Genomic DNA, 24,194 nt, shown 5'->3' with positions numbered 1-24,194 from the left:
TGAGAGCAGCATTGATAAGTGAAAATTTCAGGTAAAAAAAAAGTCTTCACTGAGGTTGTTCATTCAGTGCATTTGTTATTGAATTAAGTTTCATTTCAAAAAGGATTTACAGCAACTTAAGAATACATCCAATGTAAGAAGACAGTATTACAAAATAGATGTACAAAGAGGGCAAAACCAGAATAAAGGTAGGAAAATAAAATGAAATCAAGATAACATGTTTATTATAAAGGCAGATCATATAATTTCCAAATAGCTACTATAGACAGGCTCTGTTTCCAAACATTTGACTCCCGTTTCCCAAAAGCTTCAACAAAAGGAAACACAATCAACAATAACAAAATCATTGCTGTGTTGCAATAAAATTCTGTTTACAGACACCAACATTTTGAATTTCCTATCATTTTCACATGCCACAGATACCATCCTATTGATTTTTTCCAAGTATTTAAAAATATAAAAACTATTCTTATGGTGGTGCCAGTAACAGATTGAAGGTAAGATCTGGCCGGTGGAGCCACAGTTTGCTGATCCCTCGCCTATACAATAAAAAATGTCCCATCCCAAATGCCAAGAGTTGAGAAGACCTATGGAACTGCTAAGCATTATCCCTCAGAAGTATATTATCAAGTTTTTTCCAACTTTTTCTTAAGATGCAAGCCAAATGTATAACAAAAATTACGTTCAATAAAAACAATTCTAAGACAGATTTAAAAAAGTACGCTGCAAATATTATATAGCTTTCTTCCATTTCAAGCATAAAATATAAAAAAACCTAGATATATGTATAAATTTAGTGAGTGGGGACCAGGAATGCTAAACATAATACTATTTTAAAAATAGCTTCTCTTACAGTCTTATCCTTGAGGACTTCATTTTTCTTAACTGAATTCTTAAATAGGAATTAAATGGCAGAGTCCGGAGGTTTTATTCTCTGTCAAGTTGCTGAAGTATGTATTCTCAGGCAAGATCATATAATTTCAGCCAGGAAGGTGATCTTGCTAACATCTTCCTAAAATTCAGGAAATTACCTCAAGTCGGCACTATTTGATAGCTACCCCACTAATGTACAAGGATAAAGTCAACAGAGTAAAAGCAAGCAAATTTTCTTAGAAAATTATTTAAGTCTACTCTAAAACAAACATTAAAAGATAAAAGTTCTAAGGTTTTTTCAAATATTTTATTGAGATGAAATTCACAGAACATAAAAACTACTCTGTGGTATTTGTTACATTCATACTGCTGTACCACTAGCACCTCTATAGAATTTCAAAACATTTCTATTACTTCAAAGTAAAACCCCATACCCATTAAGCAGTTTTTCCCCATTCTCTCCTTCCCTGGCCCTTGGCAATCACCAGTATGAGTTCTGTCTACAGATTTACCTCTTCTGTATATTTTATATCAATGGAATCATACAATGTGATCTTTCGTGCCTGGCTTCTTTCACTTAGCAAGTTTTGGCAGGTTCATCCAAGTTGTACCATGTATCAGTATTTCATTCCTTTTTATGTCGGAGTAATATTACATTACGGAATCATTTTGCATCCCATTTAGCAATGTACAAGGGCTCTAATTTTTCTACATCCTTGCCAACATGTACATTCCTTCTTTTTGATTATAGCCATCTTAGTGGGTGTGAAGTGGTTTCAGTGTGCACTTCCCTAATAACTAATGATGCTGAACATGTTTTCATGTGTTTGTTGATCATTTGTATTATATCTTCTTTGGAGAAAGGTCTATTCAAGTCCTTTGCCCATTTTTAATGGGGTTGTTTGCAGTTTTGTTCTTGAGTTGTTATATATTCTGGGTACTAGACCCTTGTCAGATACATTAAGCTCCCCCTTATCCACGGCTTCAGGCACTCCCAGGGCAACTGCAGACTGGAAGCTGACAGTCCTTCTTCTGATGCATGGTCAGAAGGTCAACAGTAGCCTAACATTATATCACAATGCCTATGGCATTCACCTCACTTCATCTCATCAAAGTAGGCAGGCATTTTATCATCTCACATCATCACAGTACAATATTATAAGAGCAAATGAGTGCGTGCACATTCACAAAACTTTTATTATAATATACTGTTATGATTGTTCTATTTTATTATTAGTTACTGTCAGTCTCTTACTGTGCCTAATTTATAAATTAAATTTTATCATAGATATGTATGTATAGGAAAAAACATAGTATATGTAGGGTTTGGTACCACCCATGATTTCAGGCATTAACAGGGGGTCTTGGAACATATCCTCCATGCGTAAGGTGGGACTACTGGATATGATTTGTAGACGTTTTCTCCCATAGTTTTATACCAGTTTTCAATTTTTTAAAAAGCACAGCTCTTTTTGTCAAATATAGCTTTGTCTATTTGTATTTTTACAAATGGAACTCCAATACAATATATAAAAGAGATAACAACAGAGCTCCTCCAATAGAAGTGGAGAAATCTGAAATCCTAATCACTGGGCATCTATCTGTCACAAATCCTAAAACACTTATACAAAGCAAATTAAACACAAAATATATGTTTTCCATAGCACTCAATCATTTCACACAAATTTTAATCTGTCCTAAACACAGTGGAACACAGTCTAAAAGACACTGTCCTACACCATAAAGTCTCGGTCAAATTTTGATACCTGTAAGGTATGTGCACCAGGAAGTACTATTAATGTTCCTTTGTCCCAAATCTATATCAGACCTACTAACAATGCATAAGTACTTCGAATGTACCTACCTCTCTGCCATTTAAAAATAAAATCTGAAATAAGGATCTTCAATCAAACATCAAACTGTCAGAAATAGCAGCAGAGATTTAAGTATTTATTAAGAGTCTACTACATCATTACAAATATCATTTAGAGAAAAATAATGCAGAATCAACAATTTTAAAAAGCACATATTTACAGCTGGAGTGACTATAATCTGTACTGAGCAGTATACTATCTTTATACTTGGTCCCATCACATATCCAATGACACTGATAGGCTAGATAGTGATTAGGACTGGCTACCAGTACACTTACAGAAAAGAAAGGTATCTAGCCTACCAAATCTTAGTCACAACAAATATACAAAAACCAAACAAGTTAACTAGTCTCTACGTATAGGAAAAATAATCCTTCAATGATAAATGAGGACTTAAAGCAAAAACTCAAATAATAAATCCAAATTAAATTTCCAGAATTTCAAGTGAGGACTACCAGCAATGTATGGCACCCATAAAATGCAAAGAACTTTCAAAGTATATCTGGCCACTGGTAATAGTGTCGGGACTATTTTGCTTATCCGTTTCTCATAACCTAATTCCTATGTCTGAAAGTATTTCAATTCATGGTTAAAACAGTATTTCCTTAAAAACAACTTTGTGAAAATGTTTTTACCTCTTCTTCCTCAATTTCAGAGGTGTTAAGTTCATGTTTTTGACAGTAAGGACCCTCTTTCCAAGCTTCAGTATCACCACAGTCACAGAAACCTCCACCTCCTGATGTTGTCATCTTGAAAAAAAATTGTAAAGTATCTTGTCAATAAGTATTTACTGAGGGCTATCAGATTATAAATAAGAATATCAAGTGCTAAGGAAATAACAATGCTAAAGTGTTTAATTTCTTTGGAGGAGGAAAATTAAATAAAAGGCAAACCTCTCAATGTTTTAAAGCTTAAATAAGCCTAAGCTAATTTAAGCGATTTCGAAATAAAATAAGCTACTCTGTAATGTCTAATAAACTACAGATATTTTAAAGAGGTAAAATGTGTCCACCTACAGGACTTTCTTAATTAGGAAAGTCATGAGGGTTTTCCTGCTGGGTTTTGGTATAATGCTGGTATCAATGCCACCAGGTTATAGTGCTCTAATGTAATGTAACAGATTCTAGTTATAAAGATACCTATAGTTGCTTTCCCCCAGGAGAGTCTAATGAGAGTGCTACATCTGCATTAGAGAAAGTGACCAACAAAAACTACAGAAATAGTTTGTTTTCTTTTCTAATACCCTCTAAATAGCATTCTTTGACAAGGAAAGAAGCTCAGGAAATGTAAAAGTAAGACTGTCTAGTGAGGAAGTTTTCACCACCTGCAAGGTTCAAGAATTATTCATACTTCCATAAGATAGGGCAATGATTCAAGGAATCTGGCAAGACAGAACTTATTATTTAATTATTAGAAATTCCGCTTTAAAAAAAAAATACTGTGAGAGTTTAGGAGCGGGTATTTAATGCAAATTTTAAAATGAGCCCTATCATATTCTGCCCAAAAAAAAGTATCTGTGTGTTATATATCACAATATAATTAACGTAAACCCTCAAATGACAGTTATTCCCAGGGGCTGGAATGATATATGCCAAGAAACATGGGCAGGCAGCCATTTGGAAAATGATAACCCTACAGCTTCTGTGCTTCTTACGGTTACCCAAGATAGGTAGAGCAGCTTAAAGGAAACTGGGATTCTCTTACTGATTTATGAAACTGAAGAGAACATACAAAGATCCAAAGGGTCCAATTTTGTATCTGTTTTAGTATTTGTATATATATTTGTATATTAGTATATTTTAGTATACTAAAATTTAGTATTTTAGTATTTAGTCATTATTATCAATACTCGGGTAGAGTGAAGAAAAACAAACAGGAGGAAAAGTCCTGAGCCAACAGGGCTCCTGAATTAATAAAAAGATTGCAATATTCCCTTTCTACGATTTCATTTGAGATTATGGTGCCAAGTTCTAGCTACTAACACTTCCCTAACTTCTGAATGTTCAAGGCTTTGTCTTCAATATCCAGTAGAGGAACCAACCAGGATAGGCTTAGCAATACTCTGCCTTTGTTCATATCCCTGATTTAAAAGCAAACATACCTGATTTTTGGAAAAGTACTGGCTACATTATAACAGTAGAAAAATAATAAAATTGGTGGGTGTCATATTGTGGGGTTGGGCCCTCTTCTACAATGTAGCAGATGCCTCTTTAATATTAAGAAATGACAAATCTTCTGTAGAAGATGACCAACAGATAGAATATTTCTTAAATTTCCTGACACTTTTCCTTACTCCTTTCTCACACATCCTTCCCTTCAGACTCTCCCTCCCGCTTTTACGTCTCACCTTTACCCTCTGGTTTTTGATAACCTTCTGCATAAACCTAGAATTATGAAAGTAATAAACATAAGGAAATAGCAAAACAAACTAGCTGAAAACCAGTATGTAGGAACTGGTATCTGTGCTGTCTTTCCTAAACCATGTGTTCAAGCAGTCTGGATTCACAATTCATTTCTATACTGTCAGCATAGAAATTTAGCATGTTTAACAGTATTTAAATAATACATTTCTTAAACCACTCTCCTCCATTATAATGTTAAATCTTGGAATTTAAAAAAGGCAGAAAAGGTATCTAACATAAAATATAATAGTGGGTATGGTTATTATCTGGACATTACTAACCCTATATCGATGGTCTCTGTGAATACTTCCCAAAAAGCACTCCATGCATAAAACACAAGTTGGATCAACTGCACAGTCTCTGTAAAGTTAAAGAAAAAAAAAAAAAAATCAGAGTGTCATAAAATAACTGTGTATTCCACAACATAATATTTCAGTTGGAATCCATCCTAGAAGAGCCAGAATAGTGAACTGCCTTGGTGTTAGAAGAAAGGAATATTATTTCCAAAGATCTGTCAGATCTTTGAGCAAGGAAGTCAGCTTAAGAACCTGCTTGTCACACTAATGGATGTGTATTATATCTCATACTAGATTTGGGGAAATCACATTTTTATCTCATTTCAGTTGTTTCATTTGCTTTCATCATACTGCCAGTTAGATACATTTACAGATTGTATCTTAAAGAAGAGAATCCCTATACTTCCATGAAATGAGATGGGGAGTTACGAAAATCTTTAAATTCCCCCTTATCCTAGTTACTGTAACCTGATAGGCAACCATTCTCCTGTGCTTACTGTGTGACCTTTTATTTATGTATGTTCCTGCAAAATGTTTTTGAATGCATGTATTTTTAATGCATGTAACTCTTATTGTGTTGTATATCTCATTCTGTTACTTTTTCACTTCCATAACATAGTCCATTCATTTTGTAAGTGAATATCTGATCTGCTGCTTCTAATCACTACATAATATGCCATGGCATTTTTCCAAAGTATTTTCTCTCTCTACTCTCCCTATACTGGACACCTGAATTACCTCTAATGCCTTTCTACCATATAAAATGCTGTAATAGAAACAGTATAAATGTTCTCTTACAGATGTGTCTGAGACTTTCTTTGGCATATAAACTCAGGAGCAGAATTGCTGGGTCATATACATGTCAAGTTCTTAATCTGAATGCCATACTGTTGTCCAGAGTGGCTACATATCCCCCACCAGTGTATGAGGGTTTTTATAACCCTGCATCTTCATTGCATTTGGTTTTATCTAGTTTTCTTTTTTAAAAAAGATTTTATTTATTTGACAGAGAGAGAGAGAGAGCACAAGTAGGCAGAGTGGCAGGCAGAGGGAGAGGGAGAAGCAGGCTCTTTTTCTTTTTTTTAAAGATTTTATTTATTTGACAGAGAGAGAGCACAAGTAGGCAGAGTAGCAGGCAGAAGGAGAGGGAGAAGCAGGCTCTCCGCTGAGCAGGGAGCCGGACGTGGGGCTCAATCCCAGGACCCCAGGATCATGACCTGAGCCAAAGGCAGCCGCTTAACTTACTAAGCCACCCAGGCGCCCCGGTTTTATCTAGTTTTCTAATATGTGCAAGGCCAACATATTTCAAATGGTATCTTATTGTTTTAATTTGCATGTCCCTGATTGTTAATATGTTTGATCAACTCTTCATATGCTTATTGCTTTTGGGGTTTCCTTTTCTATAACCTGTCTTTGCCCATTTTCCTGCTGGGATTGCTTTATTTTATTTGCACAATCTAATCTAGAGGATATAATCACTTGGCAATATTAAACACTGCTAATATTGTCTCCCATTTGTTACCTGTGTATTAATTTTGCCTATGGGTCCTTTGTTAAATAGAACTACCTATTTTGATGCAATTAAATTCACACATACACATGTAATTGGTTTGTATCTTGAGGTATTAAGAAGTTCTTTCCTGGGGCGCCTGGGTGGCTCAGTTGTTACACGTCTGCTTTGGCTCAGGTCTTGATCCCAGGGTCCTGAGATTGAGCCCCTCATCAGGCTCCCTGCTCAGCGGGGAGCCTGCTTTTCCCTCTCCCTCTGCTGCTCCCCCTGCTTGTGCTCTCTCTCTCAAATAAATAAATTAAACCTTAAAAAAAAAAGGGGTAGTTCTTTCCCCAAACCCAGGTCACAAAAATATCCTTTATTTTCTTCTATTAACCTATTGGTTTTATCTTCCACATTTAGGTGGAATACATTATACCTCTGCATATGATGTAGAATAAAGTTTTATTTCTCAATATATACTGAGCTCTTTTTTTCCAACACCATCTACTAAACGACTTTTTATCTATCGGTCGTAGTGTCATCTTTATATTAAGTTCCCACATCTCCTTGGGTCTAAATCTAAGCTAATAGGTGGGAGAAGTCTATTTGTTCCTACACCACACCACACTATATTACTAGGGCTTTGCAGTAGATCTTAATATCTGGCAGGGTAAGTTCCCTTTTATTCCTTTTTTAAAAATGTTGACTTAGCTATTCACAAACTCTTCTTTATTCTTCCATATATCACTTAGGGTAAGTGTATAGGGTCTCTCAAAAATACCCAGCTAAAATTTTGACAGAGGTTACTCAGAATTTATTGATAAACTTCAGGAGTAAGAACATCGTTATAAAAGAAAGTCATCACGGGGCGCCTGGGTGGCTCCCAGTAGTTGGGCATCTGCCTTCGGCTCAGGTCATGATCCCAGGGTCCTGGGATTGAGCCCCACATCAGGCTCCCTGCTCATCAGGAAGCCTGCTTCTCCCACTCCCACTCCCCCTGCTTGTGTTCCCTCTCTCACTGTGTCTCTCTCTGTCAAATAAATAAATAAAATCTTAAAAAAAAAAAAAGAAAATCATCATGTCCATGATTATTTCTTAAGTTTTCTACTGAAGTTAAAAAGTTTTCTTCATATGAATTCTCTATATTTTTGATCAGATTATATCTAGATACTCTCTAGGTTTTATTTTAAATGATACATATTTTTAAAAAATCTTTTTCTAGTTGCTTAAGGATGATGAAAAGAAATAGCACTGCTTTTTAGTACCGTTGATGAACTCAAGGCAGTTCTAACAGCTTGTTGAATTCTGTTGTGGTTTTCTCCCAGGGTAAATGAATATATAGTCTTGTATATAATGACAATTTTATCTCTTTCCTTATAATATTTACACCTTTTTATTTTTCTTCCTTTATACTGTTGACAAGGACCTCCAGTGATATATTAAACAGCAGCAGTAAGAGTAGGCATCCTTGTCTTGCTTTAGACATTAAAGAAAAACGTATTTAAAGGTTCTCCATTAGTATTATGCTCACAGGTTTACTAAGAAAGTGACCTTCTAGAAAAAAAAAAAAAATCAAGCATATATCTTGCCTTTCCTATATAAAATGTATTTGAAGCTAATCAAAGGACTGTGTTTCTTTTATAAAAGACAAGCTAATAAGGAAATGGTAAGTTAGAATATTTTGTTACCTCCTAATAAAATAATGATCTAGACAACAAGCATCAGTGACTGCTAAAACATTAGATAAAAAGGCTAATGAAGACTTTTTTAATGGTTGCATCTGCCAGGTACCTAAACCCACTGATCATCTTAAACAAAAAAACCAGACAAGCATCACGTGCTTCCTGACATGAAGAATTAAGCACATCAATATTTATGAAGTTATTATTCACCCCCCAATACCATGTAACAATTTAATCATGCCTAACTACCTGTTTAGATGACATACAGGGAATGAAGAAACATGTTAAGCAACACCATGGGGACACAATAAACAAATCCAGACTGGAAAATTCCACAGGATAAATAACCTGGTTTCTTAGTAACATAAATGGAAAAAAGAAGAAAAAAAAAAGGAGAGGAGCTATTACAGATTAAAAGAAAAAATGAGGAATAACAGCCAAATGCAATGTGTGGACTTTGAATCCACATGTGAGTCAATCAGGACAACCCCACTCAGGCTAGATGCTAGATAATGTTAAGAAATTGTGTTAATTTTTTTAGGATGTTAATGGTTGTAGAGAAAAAAAAGCTATATTCTGAATAAAAGGGCATGCTATCTGGAATTTGCTTTAAAATAATCTGGCAGGTGGGCGCCTGGGTGGCTCACTTGGTTAAGCATCGGACTTGATTTTGGCACAGGTCATCTCAGGGTCATGAGATTGAGTCCCTTGCATCAGGATCTACACAGGGCATGGAGCCTGCTTAAAATTCTGTTTGCTCCCCCACCCCACGTTTTTGCTCTTTCTCCCAGGATCCTGGGATCATGATCTGAGCCAAAGGCAGACACTTAACTGACTGAGCCACCCAGGTATCCCTGCTCTCTCTTAAAAAAAATAATCTGGCAGGGCAAGAAAAAAAAGTGTGTGTCTATGTGTGTGCATAAAAAGGGATGCCATATATTGGTAATAGCTGAAGCTGAGCAATGAGTACATGTCAGATTTATGATACCATTCATTCACTCTATTTTTAATATGTTTGAAAATGTCCGTAACAAAAAGTTTCTAAAAAATCCAACACCCAAATATTCAGGAGTTTGCTGAAAATTTATATCATAAACAACTACTGAAATTTATAAAATGCTTTCCAGAATCATCCCAGAAAAAGTTTTCTTCTCTATTAAAATGGTGAATTACACTAATAATTGTTCTAGAGATGAACTATTTAGACTCCTGAACTAAAATCCATTTGATTATGATGCATTATTCTTTTAGTATATTCCTGGATTCAGATAGCTAATATTTTATTTAGGATCGTTTCAGCTACATTAATAAAAGAAATGGCTTTAGAATCTCTTGAATTTATCAGGGATTGAAAACAAGATTATATTAGGCTCATAAAGAGTTAAGGCAGTTTTCACTTTTTCCATTTTTTGTAGTAACTGTAAAAGAGGATGAATTTTCCTTTGAAATTTAGTAGGCCTTACCTATACAGTCATACCTAATTTGTGGAAGGGAAGATCTTTGATTACCATTCCAATGTTTTTCATACTGTATTCAAGCTGCTTATCATTTTTCTATGAATTTATCCATTTCATCTAAGTTTTTGAATTTTTTAGCATTTAGTTTTTCATAATTCTTATATTTCAGAGGCTGCCAAACTTTCTTTAGTGTCTCCATAGTTTTTCTTTTTTTTTTTTTCAGGGTACCACTAGACTAAAAGAAACAACTGTTCTGTTTATCAAATAAGGCTCAAACAACTTAATAACTATTGGTCACTGAACAATTTTTTAAAAAGATTTTATTTATTTTAGAGACAGAGAGAGAGCGCACATGAGGGGGGGGAGGGTCAGGGGAGAAGCCGACTCAGGGAGCCCAATGCAGGACTTGATACCGGGACTCCAGGATGATGACCTCAGCTGCCTAACCAACTGAGCCACCCAGGCACCCCTACTGAACAATTCTTTAACACTTAGAATCAAATTGGACACTGCTACCTTCATTGCCTATTCCACAAAGTATCTGCTTTTCAATCATAGCAATGTTGAGGACCTAGTTTTGTAACACATGACATCATCAAAAGGAATGCAGTTAAGTGTGTTTCTCAATTTTCATTTTGAATTTTATGTATCTGCATTCTTCTTATTCAGTCTTGCAAGGAAATTGGCTTAACAATTCCAAAGAGTTAGTATATCTCAACTTCTTACTTTTATTTTCTGACCTTTTCTCTTTTTCCTTTGCGTGTGCTCAATTGTTCTTCTAATCTACTGAGCTGAATGTTTACCCTACTTATTTTTATTTTTTCTTTGAAATATTTTCACTCATAGAAAAGGTGCAAGAACAGTAGAGTTCCTTTATACCCTAACCAAATTTTTCCTCATGTTAACAATAATACAAGGAAATTAATACTGGTACAATATTATTAACTACAGCCCTTAATCAGAAGTAATCAGTTTTCCCACTATGGTCCCTTTTTCTCTTTCAGGATACAATACAAGATCCCACACTGTATTAGATGGCATGGCTCCTTAGTCTCCTCCAAATTCTAACAGTTCCTCAGTCTTTTCTCAATTTTTGTGACCATACCCTTTTGAAGAGTACTGGTTAGTTATTTTGTAGAGGTCCCACAATTTGGGTTTGTTTGACATGTTCATGATTAGATTAAGTTATGCATTTTTGGCAAGGATACTACAGAAGTGATGTTGCCGGAAGTGATGCTCTGTTCGTCTCAGTACACTGTAACAGGGGGCACATGATGCTGATTTGATATGCTGTAGTACTGGTGGCATTAACTTTGCTTACTTGGTTAAGATGGTGTCTGCCAGATTCCTTCACTGTGAAGTTGCTACTGTACCTTTTATAATTAATGTATTTGGGGAGATACTTTGAGACTATGCACATATCCTCCTATAAATATCCTTTCTTAAACTTTCATCCACTACTTTTAGCACCTTACCAATAGGTCTTGTCTACAGTTACTGCTATGTTCTTTGCCTAATGGTAACTTTCTATCCTGCATTCCTGTCTTATTTTATTAATTGGAATTTTTCAGTATGCGAAAACTACTGAAAACATCCCTTCTCTCCCATTTATTTATTCATCCAAATACTTATATATCAGTGCAGACTCGTGAATATTTTATTCCATGGGTTATAGTTTAATCCAATCATTATTTTATCAAACTGTTTCAACTGTGGCCATCAGGAGCTCTTTCTGGTTGGCTCCTGTGCCCTTTCAACACGTCCCCTCCTTTTCTTGGGGGGAGGGAGCAACACAAGATGTTTCAAACTTAATTTGTATTTTCTTTGTCCCAGCCCTGGAACCAATCATTTCATCATGGAGCTCTGATTCCTTTTACTGGACACTGGTATTTAGAAAACAGTATCTGGGTACTAGATGTGCTCACTGCTACAGGAGTTCCATTGTTTCTAGGCCCTTTCAGCAGACAAAACCAAGAAATGTATGTATGTATAGCTATTTTTTGATATTTTATTTTTTTTCATTGTGATAAGTATACTCTTCAGTCTCCACCTCCTATTTCCCCCATCTCCCACCAACCTCCCTTCTGGTAACCATCAGTTCGTTCTCTATAGTTAAAGAGTCTGTTTCTTAGCTTGTCTCTCTCTTTTCTCTGCTTGTTTGCTTTGTTTCTTAAATTTCACATATGAATATGATCATATGGTATTTGTCTTTGACTTATTTCGCTTAGCATTATTCTCTCTAGCTTTATCCACATTGTTGCAAATAGCAAGATTTCTTTTTTTCTAATGGCTGAATAATATTCCATTGTATAATATATACCACATCTTCTTTACCCATTCATCTATCGATGGACACTTAGGCTGCTTCCATAGTTTGGCTATTGTGAATAATGCTGTAATAAACACAGGGGTGCATGTATCCTCTGAATTAGTGGTTTTGTATTTTGGGGGTAAATACCCAGTAGTATGATTACTGGATCATTGGGTAGTTCTTTTTTTTAAGTTTTTGAGGAAGCTCCATACTGTTTTCCATAGTGGCTGCACCAGTTTGCATTCCTACCAACAATCCATGAGGATTGCTTTTTATTCACATCCTTGTCAATACTTGGTTGCTTATTTTGATTTTAGCCATTCTGACAGGTGTGAGGTGGTACTACACTGCAGTTTTGATTTGTAATTCCCTGATGAATGATGTTGAGCATCTTTTCATGTGTCTGTTGGCCATCTATATGTCTTCTTTGGAGAAATGTCTATTCATGTCTTCTGCCCATTTTTAAACTGGATTGTTTTTTGGATATTGAGTTGTATGAGTTCTTTATATATTTTGGATACTAACCCTTTATCAGATATGTCATTTGCAAATAGCTTCTTCCATTCAGTAGGTTTCCTTTTAGTTTTGTTGATTGTTTCCTTCACTGTGCGTAAGTTTTATTTTGAGGAAATCCCAATAGTTTATTTTTGCTTTTATTTCTCCTGCCTCAGGAGACATAACTAGAAAAATACTGCTATGGCTAATGTCAGAGAGATTACTGTCGATGCTCTTTTCAAGGATTTTTATGGTTTCAGGTCTCACATTTAGGTGTTTAATCCATTTTCAACTTATTTTTGTGTATGATGAAAGAACGTGGTCTAGTTTCATTCTTTTACATGTGGCTATCCAGTTTTTCCAACACCATTTGTTGAAGAGACTGTTTTTTCCCATTGTGTATCCATTCCTTCTTTGTTGAAGATTAATTGACCATACACTTTAGGTTTATTTCTGGGTTTTCTATTCTGTTCCATTGATCTGTGTGCCTATTTTTATGCTAGTACCATACTGTTTTAATTACTACCACTTTGGGGCGCCTGGGTGGCTCAGTCAGTTAAGTGTCCAACTCTTGATTTTGGCTCAGGTCATGATCTCACTCAGGGTCCTGGATAGAGCCCTGCACTGGGTTCCATGCTCAGCGGGGAGTCTGCTTGAGGATTTCTCTCCCTCTGCTCATGCACGCACACATACTTCTCTCTCTCATAAATAAATAAATCTTAAAAAAAAATTACGTTTTTTTAAAAAAAGATTTTATTTATTTATTAGAGAGAAAGAACACACGAGCAAGGGGGGAAGGGCAGAGGAAGAGGGAGAAGCAGACTCCCCGCTGAGCAGGGAGCCTGATGTGGGACTCGAACCCAGGACCCTGCGATCATGACCTGAGCCAAAGGCAGATGCTTAACAGACTGAGCCACCCAGGTGCCCTACCACTTTATAATATAACTTGAAATCTGGAATTTTAATAATACTTCTTCCAACCCATGAACATTCCATGGAATGTCTTTCCATTTCCTTGCATTGTCTTGAATTTCTTTCATCAGTGTTTTATAGTTTTCAGAGTACAGATGTTTTACCTCTTTGATTAGGTTTATTCCTAGATATTTTATTGTTTTTGGTGCAATTATAAATGGGATTGCTTTCTTAATTCACTTTCTGCTGCTTCATTATTAGTCTATAGTAGTGCAACAGATTTCTGTTCATTGATTTTGTAAACTGTGACTTTACTGAATTTGTTTTATTAGTTCTAGTAGCTTTTTGGTGGAGTCTTTAGGGTTTTCTATATACTATCATGTCACCTGCAAACAGTGAGAGTTTTACTTCTTCCTTACCAATTTGGATGCCTTTTATTTATGTTCTCTAATTGCTGTGGCTAGGACTTCCAGTACTATGTTGCGTAAAGGTGGCGAGAGTGGACATTCTTGTCTTGTTCCTGACCTTAGGGGAAAAGCTCTCAGTTTTTCACCATTAAGTATGATGTTGGCTGTGCGTTTTTCGTATAAGGCCTTTATTATGCTGAGATATGTTCCCTCTAGGCCTACTTTGCAGAGGGTTTTTATCATGAATGGATGTTGTACTTTGTCAAATGCCTTTTCTGCATCTACAGAAATGATTATATGGTTTTTATCCTTCCTCTTACTGATGTGACGTATCATGTAGATTGTTTTGTGAATATCGAACCATCCTTGCATCCTAGGAATAAATCCCACTTGATCGTGGTGTACAATTTTTTTAAATGTATTGTTGGATTCGGTTTGCTGATATTTTGTTGTGGATTTTTGCATCTATATTCATGAAAGATACTGGCCTGAAGTTCTCTTTTTTTGTGGTGTTTTTATCTGGTTTTGATATACTGGCCTCTCTTGTATTTTTTGGAATAGTTTGAGAAGAATAGGCATTAACTCTTCCCTAAATGTGTTACAGAATTCACCTGTGAAGCTGTCTGGTCCTGGACTCTTGTTTATTGGGAATTTTTAAATTACTGATTCAATTTCATTGCTGGTAATTGGCCTGTTCAAATTTTCTATTTCTTCCTGTTTTAGTTTTGGTAGGTTGTTATGTTTCTAGGAATTTATCCATTCCTTCTAAGTTGTCCAATTTGTTGGCATATAGGTTTTCATAATATTCTGTAACAACTGTTTGTATTTCTGTGGTGTTGGTTATTATTTCTTTCACTAGTGATTTTGTTCACTTGGGTTTTCCCTCTCTCTTTTTTTTTAAATGAGTCTTGCTACAGGTTTATCAATTTTGTTGATCTTTTCAAAGAACCACGTCTTGGTTTCATTGATCTGTTCTTTTTTTTTTTTTTTAAGTTTCTGTATCATTTATTTCTGCTCTACTCTTTATTATTTCCTTCCTTTTGCTGGGTTTGGGTTTTGTTTTTTTTCTAGCTCCTTTAGGTATAAGGTTAGGTTGTTTGAGATTTTTCTTGCTTCTTGAGGTAGGCCTATATTGCTATAAACTTCCCTCTTAGAATCACTTTTGCTACATCCCAAAGATTTTGGACTGTTGTGTTTTTGTTTTCATTTGTTTCCACCACATAGCTTATTTTTAACCTTCTTTTTTTCTTGGCAAATATTTTTAAAGTATGTATTTCCTACTAAATACTCCTTTAGCTATGTCCCCAAAATTTCAACACATAATGTTTTTATCATTCAGTTCTATTTCTAAATTTCCTTAGTGATTTCAGTGATATTCTTTTACTTAATGTTGGCAATGTTAGTTTCCAAACATAAAATTTATTTAACCTACCCTTTTGTTGTTTCTAATTTTATTAAACAGAGTGGGAGAACAATCTGTATGGCTCTGAGCCTCGAGAATTAACTAAAGTTTCCTTTAATGTCAAATATACAGATCGCTTTTCAAAAATTGAGATGTAATTCACATATAAAATTCATCTTTTTAAAAATGTCCATCTTAGGGGCACCTGGCTGGCTCAGTCAGTAGAGCATGTGACATTTGATCTCAGGATCATGAGTTCAAGCCCCATGTTGAGTGTAGGCTTTATGTTAAAAACAAAAACAAATACAATGGCTTCTTAATTTTTAAAAAAGTGTCCAACTTGGTAGTTTGTAGTATTACAAAGTTGCAGAAACATACCAACCAGAATGTTTAGAGAAATGTCTGTTCAGATCCTTTGCCCATTTTTTAAATTTGGTTGTCTTTTTGTGTGCCTTAGTTTTCTTTTTTTTTTTTTTAAGATTTTATTTATTTATTTAACAGAGAGAGACACAGAGAGAGAGGGAACACAAGCAGGGGGAGTGGGAGAGGGAGAAGCAGGCTTCCCGCTGAGCAGGGAGCCCAATGCGGGGCTCGATCCCAGGACCCTGGGATCATGACCTGAGCCAAAGGCAGACACTTAATGACTGAGCCACCCAGGCAGCCCTGTGGTCCCTTAGTTTTCAACGATAAATTCTTTTTGTCAGATATGAAAACTGCCATTCCAGCTTTCTACTGTATCATACTTTTGGCTGGTGTTTTTTTCTCCACTGTTTCTATTACTATTTTTAGTGACTTTCAGTTTTACTTTGCCTCTCATAGACAGCATTTCTGGATTTCTAAAAATCAACCTGAGAGCCACTGTCTTTACATAATTATAAAGAAAAGTAAAGCCAGACCCTTCTTCTCTAAGAGCCCATCATTTAACAGAAAAGACAAATGTGTGCAGTTACAGGAGGAGCTGTTAATTGCCATAGTAAAGGTATGTTGTTTGGTGAAAGCACACACAGGTCCCTGAGATTTTAGAGCTTTAGCAAAAGCAGTCATCTCCAAACTCTCTTGAATCATACATTCTTATTAAAATGTTTACAACATGCACTATGTAAATACATTCGTATTACACACGTATATTCATAGTAATTTTACATATATCTTAAAGTTATATTTACGCACTACTACTATGTAGTACTAATTAGTCCCTCAATTATACTACTGTGTAACTGGAGTCCCAGGAGTGGAAAATATGAGGCAGAAAGTATATCTGAAAAAGTAATAACCTAAACTTCCCAAATTTGGTTAAGGACATCAACTTATGATCCAAGAAACTCAAGGAACACCATAAGGATAAAAACAAAGAACATATAGCTAGGCATATCATAACAGTCACACTGCTAAAATCCAACAATAAAGTGAAAATCTTGAAGGCAGCTAGAGAAAACCAGCATACTTGATACAGAGTAACATAGATACCCTAATAAAAGCGGACATGATCAGAAACAACACAGGTCAGAAGACAATGGAGCAAGATCTTTAAAATGCTGAAAAGAAAAAAAAAAAAAGTATCAACCCAGAATTCTATATTCAGGAGAATACCCCTAAAAAATCAGTGCAGACTTCCAGTTTCCAGTGAGCATGTAAGAAGTTTGGAGGTTGCCACACTGTCCTAACAAGTAAAAAGCTAAACAAACTGAAAAACCAACAACTCTTCTTAGATTTACAAAAGAAGTAAGGTCACAGGACAAACTGCTACCCTTGAAATTACAGAGACCACTAAAGGAATACAGAGAAACACAACTTCTGAGAGCAGAAACCCACAAACACAGTCCTCTACAGGAACCAGTCCTGAGGAAGGGAAACCTGAACTGTACCTGACAAACTGCTGGAGGCTCAGTGTGAACATTTGAGAGATTAAAACTCCAGTCACTGGGAACCAGGGTGGGGCCCAGTCATCGGGCCCTAACATTTTGGTGAGTTTTATCTCCTGGAATTCTACTAGGTTCTCACAGTGAACATCAGAGAAAAATCCACTCGTGTTACCAGCAGGTAGGAAAAGAAGGAACCATGCTGAAATATGCAAGGGTATTCTGTTCTTAAAAAGTCTGCCCTTATGGGATGCCTGGGTGGCTCAGTCGTTAAGCGTCTGCCTTCGGCTCAGGTCATGATCTCAGGGTCCTAGGATCGAGCCCCGTATCGGGCTCCCTGCTCAGCGAGAAGCCTGCTTCTCCCTCTCCCACTCCCCCTGCTTGTATTCCCTCTCTCGCTATGTCTCTCTCTGTCAAATAAATAACATCTTTAAAAAAAAAAAGTCTGCCCTCAGAAGAAACTATAATCAGAGCCTACCTGCTAAGGTTTTATCAGAGTCTAACTGACCTGGAAAAGAGAAATATCCACTTCCAGCTCACTCTAGCCATCTTGTCCCACATAAAGACAGGTGGGGGAGGCAGGTGGTGGCAATGAAAAGCACATGAGAAGTTCAGAGTCCAGAGGTACAGGCTCACTAGAAGACTGAGATCTAATCATAGGACTACAGAATGCTTCCCCTCCCCCACACCTTACTACCACATCACTAAAGGCCTATGGAATTCCTTTTACCTGGTATATCATATGCCTGGCTATCAAAAAAAAAGCGTAAGACTAAAAGGCAAAAATTCAGTTTGAAGAGACAGAGCAAGCATCAAAATCAGGTTATGTCAGAAATGTTGGATTTATCAGATTTGAAATTTAAAACAACTGTAACTAATATATTAGGGGCTCTGATGGATATAGACAGCATGCAAGAACAGAAGGGCAATGTAAGCAGAGATGGAAATCTTAAGTAGGAACCAAAAAGAAGCGCTAGAGATCAAAACATAGTAACAGAATGAAGAATGCCTTTGATGGGCTTATTAGTAGACTGGACATAGCTGATCAAAGAATCCTTGAGTTTGAGGATATCTCAACAATCTGAAAAGCAAACAGAAAAAAGACTGAAAGAAAAACAGAACAAAATATCCACAAAATGTGAGACAATTACAAAAGATATAATGTATGTTTAACAGGAATACCAAAGAGAAAAAGAAGAAAGAAAAAGGAGGGATGCCTGGGTGGCTCAGTCGTTCACCTCACTTCATTTCATCATGCAGGCATTTTATCATCTCACATCATCACAAAAAGGGTGAATACGTACAATAAAATGTTTTGAGAGAGAGACCATATTCAATAACTTTTATTACAGTATATTGTTATCATTGTTGTTTTGTTATTAGTTATTGCTGTTAATCTCTTACTGTGCCTAATTTACAAATTAAGCTTTATCATAGGTATGTACATATAGCAAAAAACACAGTATACATAGGGTTTGGTACTACGCATGGTTTCAGGCATCCACTGGGGGTCTTGGAACATATCCCATGTGGATAAAAGAGGGCTACTATAAATTAGGGTGTTCTGAAATAGACCCACACTTATATGGTCAAATGGTTTTTGATAAGGTACCAAAGCAATTCAATAGGGAAAGGAACAAATGGTGCTGGGACAACTGGATATTCACCTATAAACAAGTAAAGCTCAACCCTTACCTCAAACCATATAAAAAAATGTTCAAAACAGAGCATAAACCCAGACATAAAATCTAACTTATCCAAGTTTATAGAAGAAAACATACAGACTATCTTTGATACCTGGGAGAAGGCAGACATTTCTTAAATCATCAGAAAAGAAAAAAACTGGTAAAATGACATCACAATTAAAATCTTCTGTCATTAAGACACCATATAGGCAAGCCACAGACTGTGAGAAAATATTCACAAAACATGTCTAACAAAGGACTTGTACCCAGAATATCTAAAGAACTCCAACACTCAATAATAAAAGACAAACAATCCAATAAAAAATAGACGGAAGACTGGAACAAAAACTTCAGAAGTTAGATGAATGAGCAATGAGTACATGTAAGATTCCATCAACACCATTAGTCATTAGGGGTAATTAAAAACATATGAGATACCACTACAAAGAATGGCTAAAATTAAAAAAACCAACAACATCAAATGGTGGTGTAGATATGGAGCAAAAGGAATTTTCATACATTACTGGTGGGAACAAAAAACCATTTTGGAGAAAGTTTTGGCAGTTAATCTTAAGTTCAACATACACCTGCCCTTTGATTCAGCAATTCCACTCCTAAGGATTATCCATGAAAAACTAAACATAAGTCCAGAAAAGACTTGTTTACAAATGGTAATAGTAACTAATGTATCAGGTAAGAATGTTCACTGTATTAGATTATTGTCCAGGAAGGCCTATTTTAATGGTATCTTAATATTCCTAAAAATCCTGAAGATTTTTAATAGTTCAAGATTTATGTTATTTGGCATATTAAACACATACAAGTATGTTTTAAGTAAAGAAAAACACCTAGTACTTTAGTATGCTGCATTTAAAATAATGTTGGCATAAACTGATATGATTTAGGGGCACCTGGGTAGCTCAGCTGGGTAAGTGGCTTCAGCTCAGGTCGTGATCTCAATGTCCTGGGATGGAGCCCTGTGTTGGGCTCCACGCTCAGCCTATTTATCCCTCTTGCTCTCCCTCTGCACACCCCTCCTCGTGCTTGCTCTCTCTCTCTCAAATGGATAAAGAAATAAAAAATAAAAATAAAAACTGATATGGTTTATGAAAGAAAATTACCATTTTCTTTCCTTTAAATTTTCACTAAAAAAAATAGAATTGTTTAAAAAAAAAAAAAGAAAAGATGGGCGCTTGGGTGCCTCAGTAGGTTAACTGCCTTCCGCTCAGGTCATGATCCCAGGGTCCTGGGATCCAGTACTGCATTGAGCTCCCTGCTCAGTGGGGAGTCTGCTTCTCCCTCTGCCCCTCCCCCCACTCAGGCTTGCTCTCTTTTTCTCTCTTGCAAAACTGAATAAAAAAAAATCTTAAAAAAAAAAAGCATAAAAAACAGAAAGACATACAAATTTTACTCATGATACCATCAAACCGGAAACAACCCAAATGTTCATCAACAGGACAATGGATTATGGGCAATTATAAGTACATTCATACAATGGACTTCTACTCAGCAATTTAAGTGGAACCAATTTCCAATAATCATAACAACATGGATAAATCTGATAGATATTATGTGAGTAAAAGAAGCCAGGCACAAAAGAATGATTTCATTTTTATGAAGTTCTAGAACAGGCAAAAATAAAAATAATCTAAGGTGAAATTATCAGAACAGTGGTTACCTAGGGGCTGGAGCTACTCAGAGGGAAATTTCTAGTCAGATGGAAATGTTCATATCTTAAAGGGATGTGAGTTACATGAGGTTAACTGTTGTCAAAAATGTACAATTAAGATTTGTGCCTTCTGAAATATGTAAATTTTCCCTTAAAAAAAAAACAACCCTCAATTGGGCATCAAAAGGAAAATTTTAGATATAAATCTGAGTTTCCTTACCTGTAAGGATCAGCTCATAGTAATATAGTTATAGTTCTACTACTTCCTAACATCTAGACAAAGGCATACATATAAAGTTGATATTATACCCCATGCATGCCTATGTTCAATCCTGCAACAAACTGGCCAAGAGTAATTAAACATGATCACAGATCTTTAAAACAAGAATATAAGACTCATTTTAGACAACTACAGGAACCCAAACTATCTAGGAGACATCAACTGCCCACTCCCTGTCATTTTCCCAGGGCAAAGAGAGCAGTGCAGAAAAGGGAATTTCCAATATATTGAAGCTCACAGTGACAACACACAGCACTGAAATTCTACTTCAAGGTATTTACCTTGAAAAATACTGAGACGTGTGTAAAAAGAGATGTGTACAAATATGTACAGGGTGTTCTTTGCAGCATAGTTTATTATGGGGAAAAAACCGCAGAAGTTCCCCATTTCTAATTTCATTAACAGAGCAATGAAATAAACTATGGCCTGAACTTACTATGGAAACACAGCAGTTAAAAGAATGATGATTGATATATACTGACAGAGAAAGATCTCTAAGACAAATTGTTAAATGGAAAAAGTCACAACTGCAATATACACAGGATAATTTCACTCATGTAGCACATCATAATTAGAGGTAACCGATATTTTTAAAACTAACACAGCATTGATTTCAATCTCTGGACTATTCATGGCAAAAAAAAAACAGTCTTAAAATAGAATTCAGCTAAAAAGAGATCAAGTTTTCAAGTTTTTTTTTTAAAGCCAAGAAACTAAACAAACTCTTCTTACTGGAAATAAGAGGTTCTTTCTTCCACATTAGAGCTTTATATTTCCACACAGAACAGAAATAAAATTATGTCTATCCCTCTGCTTGAAATATTACTCATGGCTTAGTAACTCATCCGAAGACTCAGTGTTTGGTTTAAAAATTCTTACCTATATAAATATAATTCCCCAAGTGCTGTATTTATACATTACCTCATTTTTCCTAACTGCTCTGTGAGGAAGGAAAAATCACCCCAAAACCCCAAAAAAATCATTGAAGAGACTTCTCATGTTCATCCACAGTGTGCATCTCTTCTAGACACAGGAGAATTATACTTCCCCACCCTGTTTTGTAGTTGGACAGAGGCCTTCAGATTAGTTCTGGCTAAAGGGATGTGGGCATGGTTGCTAATTCTGAGCTGGTGCAATATATTTGCTGGGCAAGACTCTCCAGCTCTGTTCTTCCCTTGCTGTGCTGAACACTAAAAAACATTATGTTAAGTTTATGAAGATGTAATATGGTGTTAAGTAACTAACCAGGTAGAACCCTCCACTCGTTGCCCTCACCCATCCGAACGGGTCACATAGTTGAGTAATAAATATATTTTAGGTAGTTCCAAGTCTTCAAGACTGTAGGGTTGTTTGTTATTTTTAGCATAATGTCATCTATCATGACTAACAGAATCAAAGTTAAGAAAAAAAGTTAAACCTGAGCAAAACCATTTAATAGTTTATAATAAAGCATCATAAAGCATTATCTGGAAACATATGCTAAGAATATTCCCGATAGCAGCATAACTCCCCAACCATAACTTCTGGTTATCTGTAACATTCATGCAATAAGTTTTTAAATTATTAGCTTAAAAAAAATGTTGTCAGGGTGCCTGGCTGGCTCAGCTGGAAGAGCATGTGACTTGATCTTGGGTTCATGAGTTTGAGCTACACCTACATTGGATATAGAGATTACTTAAATAAAACTTTAATAAAAAAAAGTTCTAAATTTAACTATACAAGGAAATCAATGGAATTAAACCTAACTTCTTTACATCTAACAGAAGTGTTAAACTCAAACTAAAATTTATACCACACTGAAGTATGATTTCATATTCTACTAATATTTTATTTTTCTTAATGGTTATGAAATAGTAAATAGTTGTGATCAAAATCAATACTAAGATTATTGTCCCTAATAACAATCATCTCTATTTAGAAAAGAGTAACAGGTATTAAATTTGACTACACTTTTCCTAATAGATAACTAAGTATAGACAAATATCATAAATATTAGCCTACTGCCTGAAAACAGATAGCTTTTCCTGATCACCGAGGCTTTAGCAAGATAATTTGTGACCTATAAAGTTTAGAAACTATGAACAAATAACTCTACAGAAAAACTAACCTAATTCCCTTCACAAATCCCTTTCCTAAGTACCACACATAAAAGACTCTTGAATATCATTTTTTCTAGTTCAAGAAAACCTCTATCCTATAGACATGAATCACTTTTATCCTTGAAGGATCTAGTTTAGAAACTCCCCTAGAATTTCAATAACCATATTTTATCTTTCCAAATGATAGGCTCCATGTCATTTTACCAGGAATACATGAGACCTGGGAATAACAGGAGACATTCATCCCCAAGACCCCAGCATGGACATTTACTAAGAGTTTACCATGTGCTAAGAATCGTGGAAAGCAATACACAATCGATCTCATTGACTTTCTCAAGAACTGTATAATTGAAGAATCTGGCTGGCTTTTGTCCCAGGGTTCCTGTGAGAGAACTCTAAATCCTTACAATTTCCTGTGTGATAGGAGTATCTCTGTTATTTATGCTGCCCCCTCCATGTGATAGTTTATGCTAATGAATGAGGCAGAGTGAGGATTGGCCATACTAGAAAGACAAACCATGTAATTGGAAGGCTGGGGCTTTCAGCCACATATTAGCCTTACTCTGGGAAGGGAAGTGGAGCTAGATATTAAGTCCATGGGCAATGATTCCATTAGTCATGCCTACATAATGAAACCCCAATAAAAACTCTGGACACCAAAGCCTGGATGAGAGTCCCTAGTTGCCAATACTCCGTGTGTATTGTCACGCATTAATGTGCCGGGAAGATAATGTGTCCCTGAGGACAACAGGAGCTTTGCATTTGGAAATCTTCCTATGTATCTCTCTGGCTGATTCTGATTTATATCCTTTTGCTGTGATAAAACTTTAATCATAAGTACAACATTTTCCTCAGTTCTGGGAGTTGTTCTAATGAATTACGTAAAGTCTACGGATATAGTAGAAATTTGCAGCCAGCTGATTAGAATTGAAGGTGCCTCTGAGAATCACTAAACCTGAAGTTGTATCTTGGACAGTCTTGAAGGACAGTATCTTTAAC

The 24,194-nt window shown here is 35.8% G+C and overlaps 1 protein-coding gene across 7 annotated transcripts in view; it reads right to left on the bottom strand.

Moving 5' to 3' along the window:
• The window catches only part of UBR2 (ubiquitin protein ligase E3 component n-recognin 2), a 118,296-nt gene that overhangs the window by 80,385 nt on the left and 13,717 nt on the right, over window positions 1-24,194 (bottom strand). For 6 of the 7 annotated variants that reach the window (XR_014147660.1, XM_081828235.1, XM_081828236.1 and 3 more), the window contains exons 3-4: window positions 5,431-5,509; window positions 3,383-3,496 (exon numbers count right to left, since the gene is read on the bottom strand). The exons of the other annotated variant lie outside the window; for it this stretch is intronic. Coding sequence is in view for 5 of the 6 variants with exons in the window: in XM_081828235.1 (XP_081684361.1) it covers window positions 3,383-3,496; window positions 5,431-5,509 (193 nt within the window). In the remaining variant the exon portion in view is untranslated. The remainder of the gene's footprint in view (window positions 1-3,382; window positions 3,497-5,430; window positions 5,510-24,194) is intronic. 7 annotated transcript variants of the gene reach the window in all.

Source organism: Leptonychotes weddellii, chromosome 8, assembly GCF_054177405.1.
Source record: "Leptonychotes weddellii isolate Sample4059 chromosome 8, ASM5417740v2, whole genome shotgun sequence".
NCBI classification, from domain to species: domain Eukaryota; kingdom Metazoa; phylum Chordata; class Mammalia; order Carnivora; family Phocidae; genus Leptonychotes; species Leptonychotes weddellii.
The sequence above is the reverse complement of the archived record's forward strand: the minus strand, read 5'-3'. Positions and strand labels throughout refer to the sequence as shown.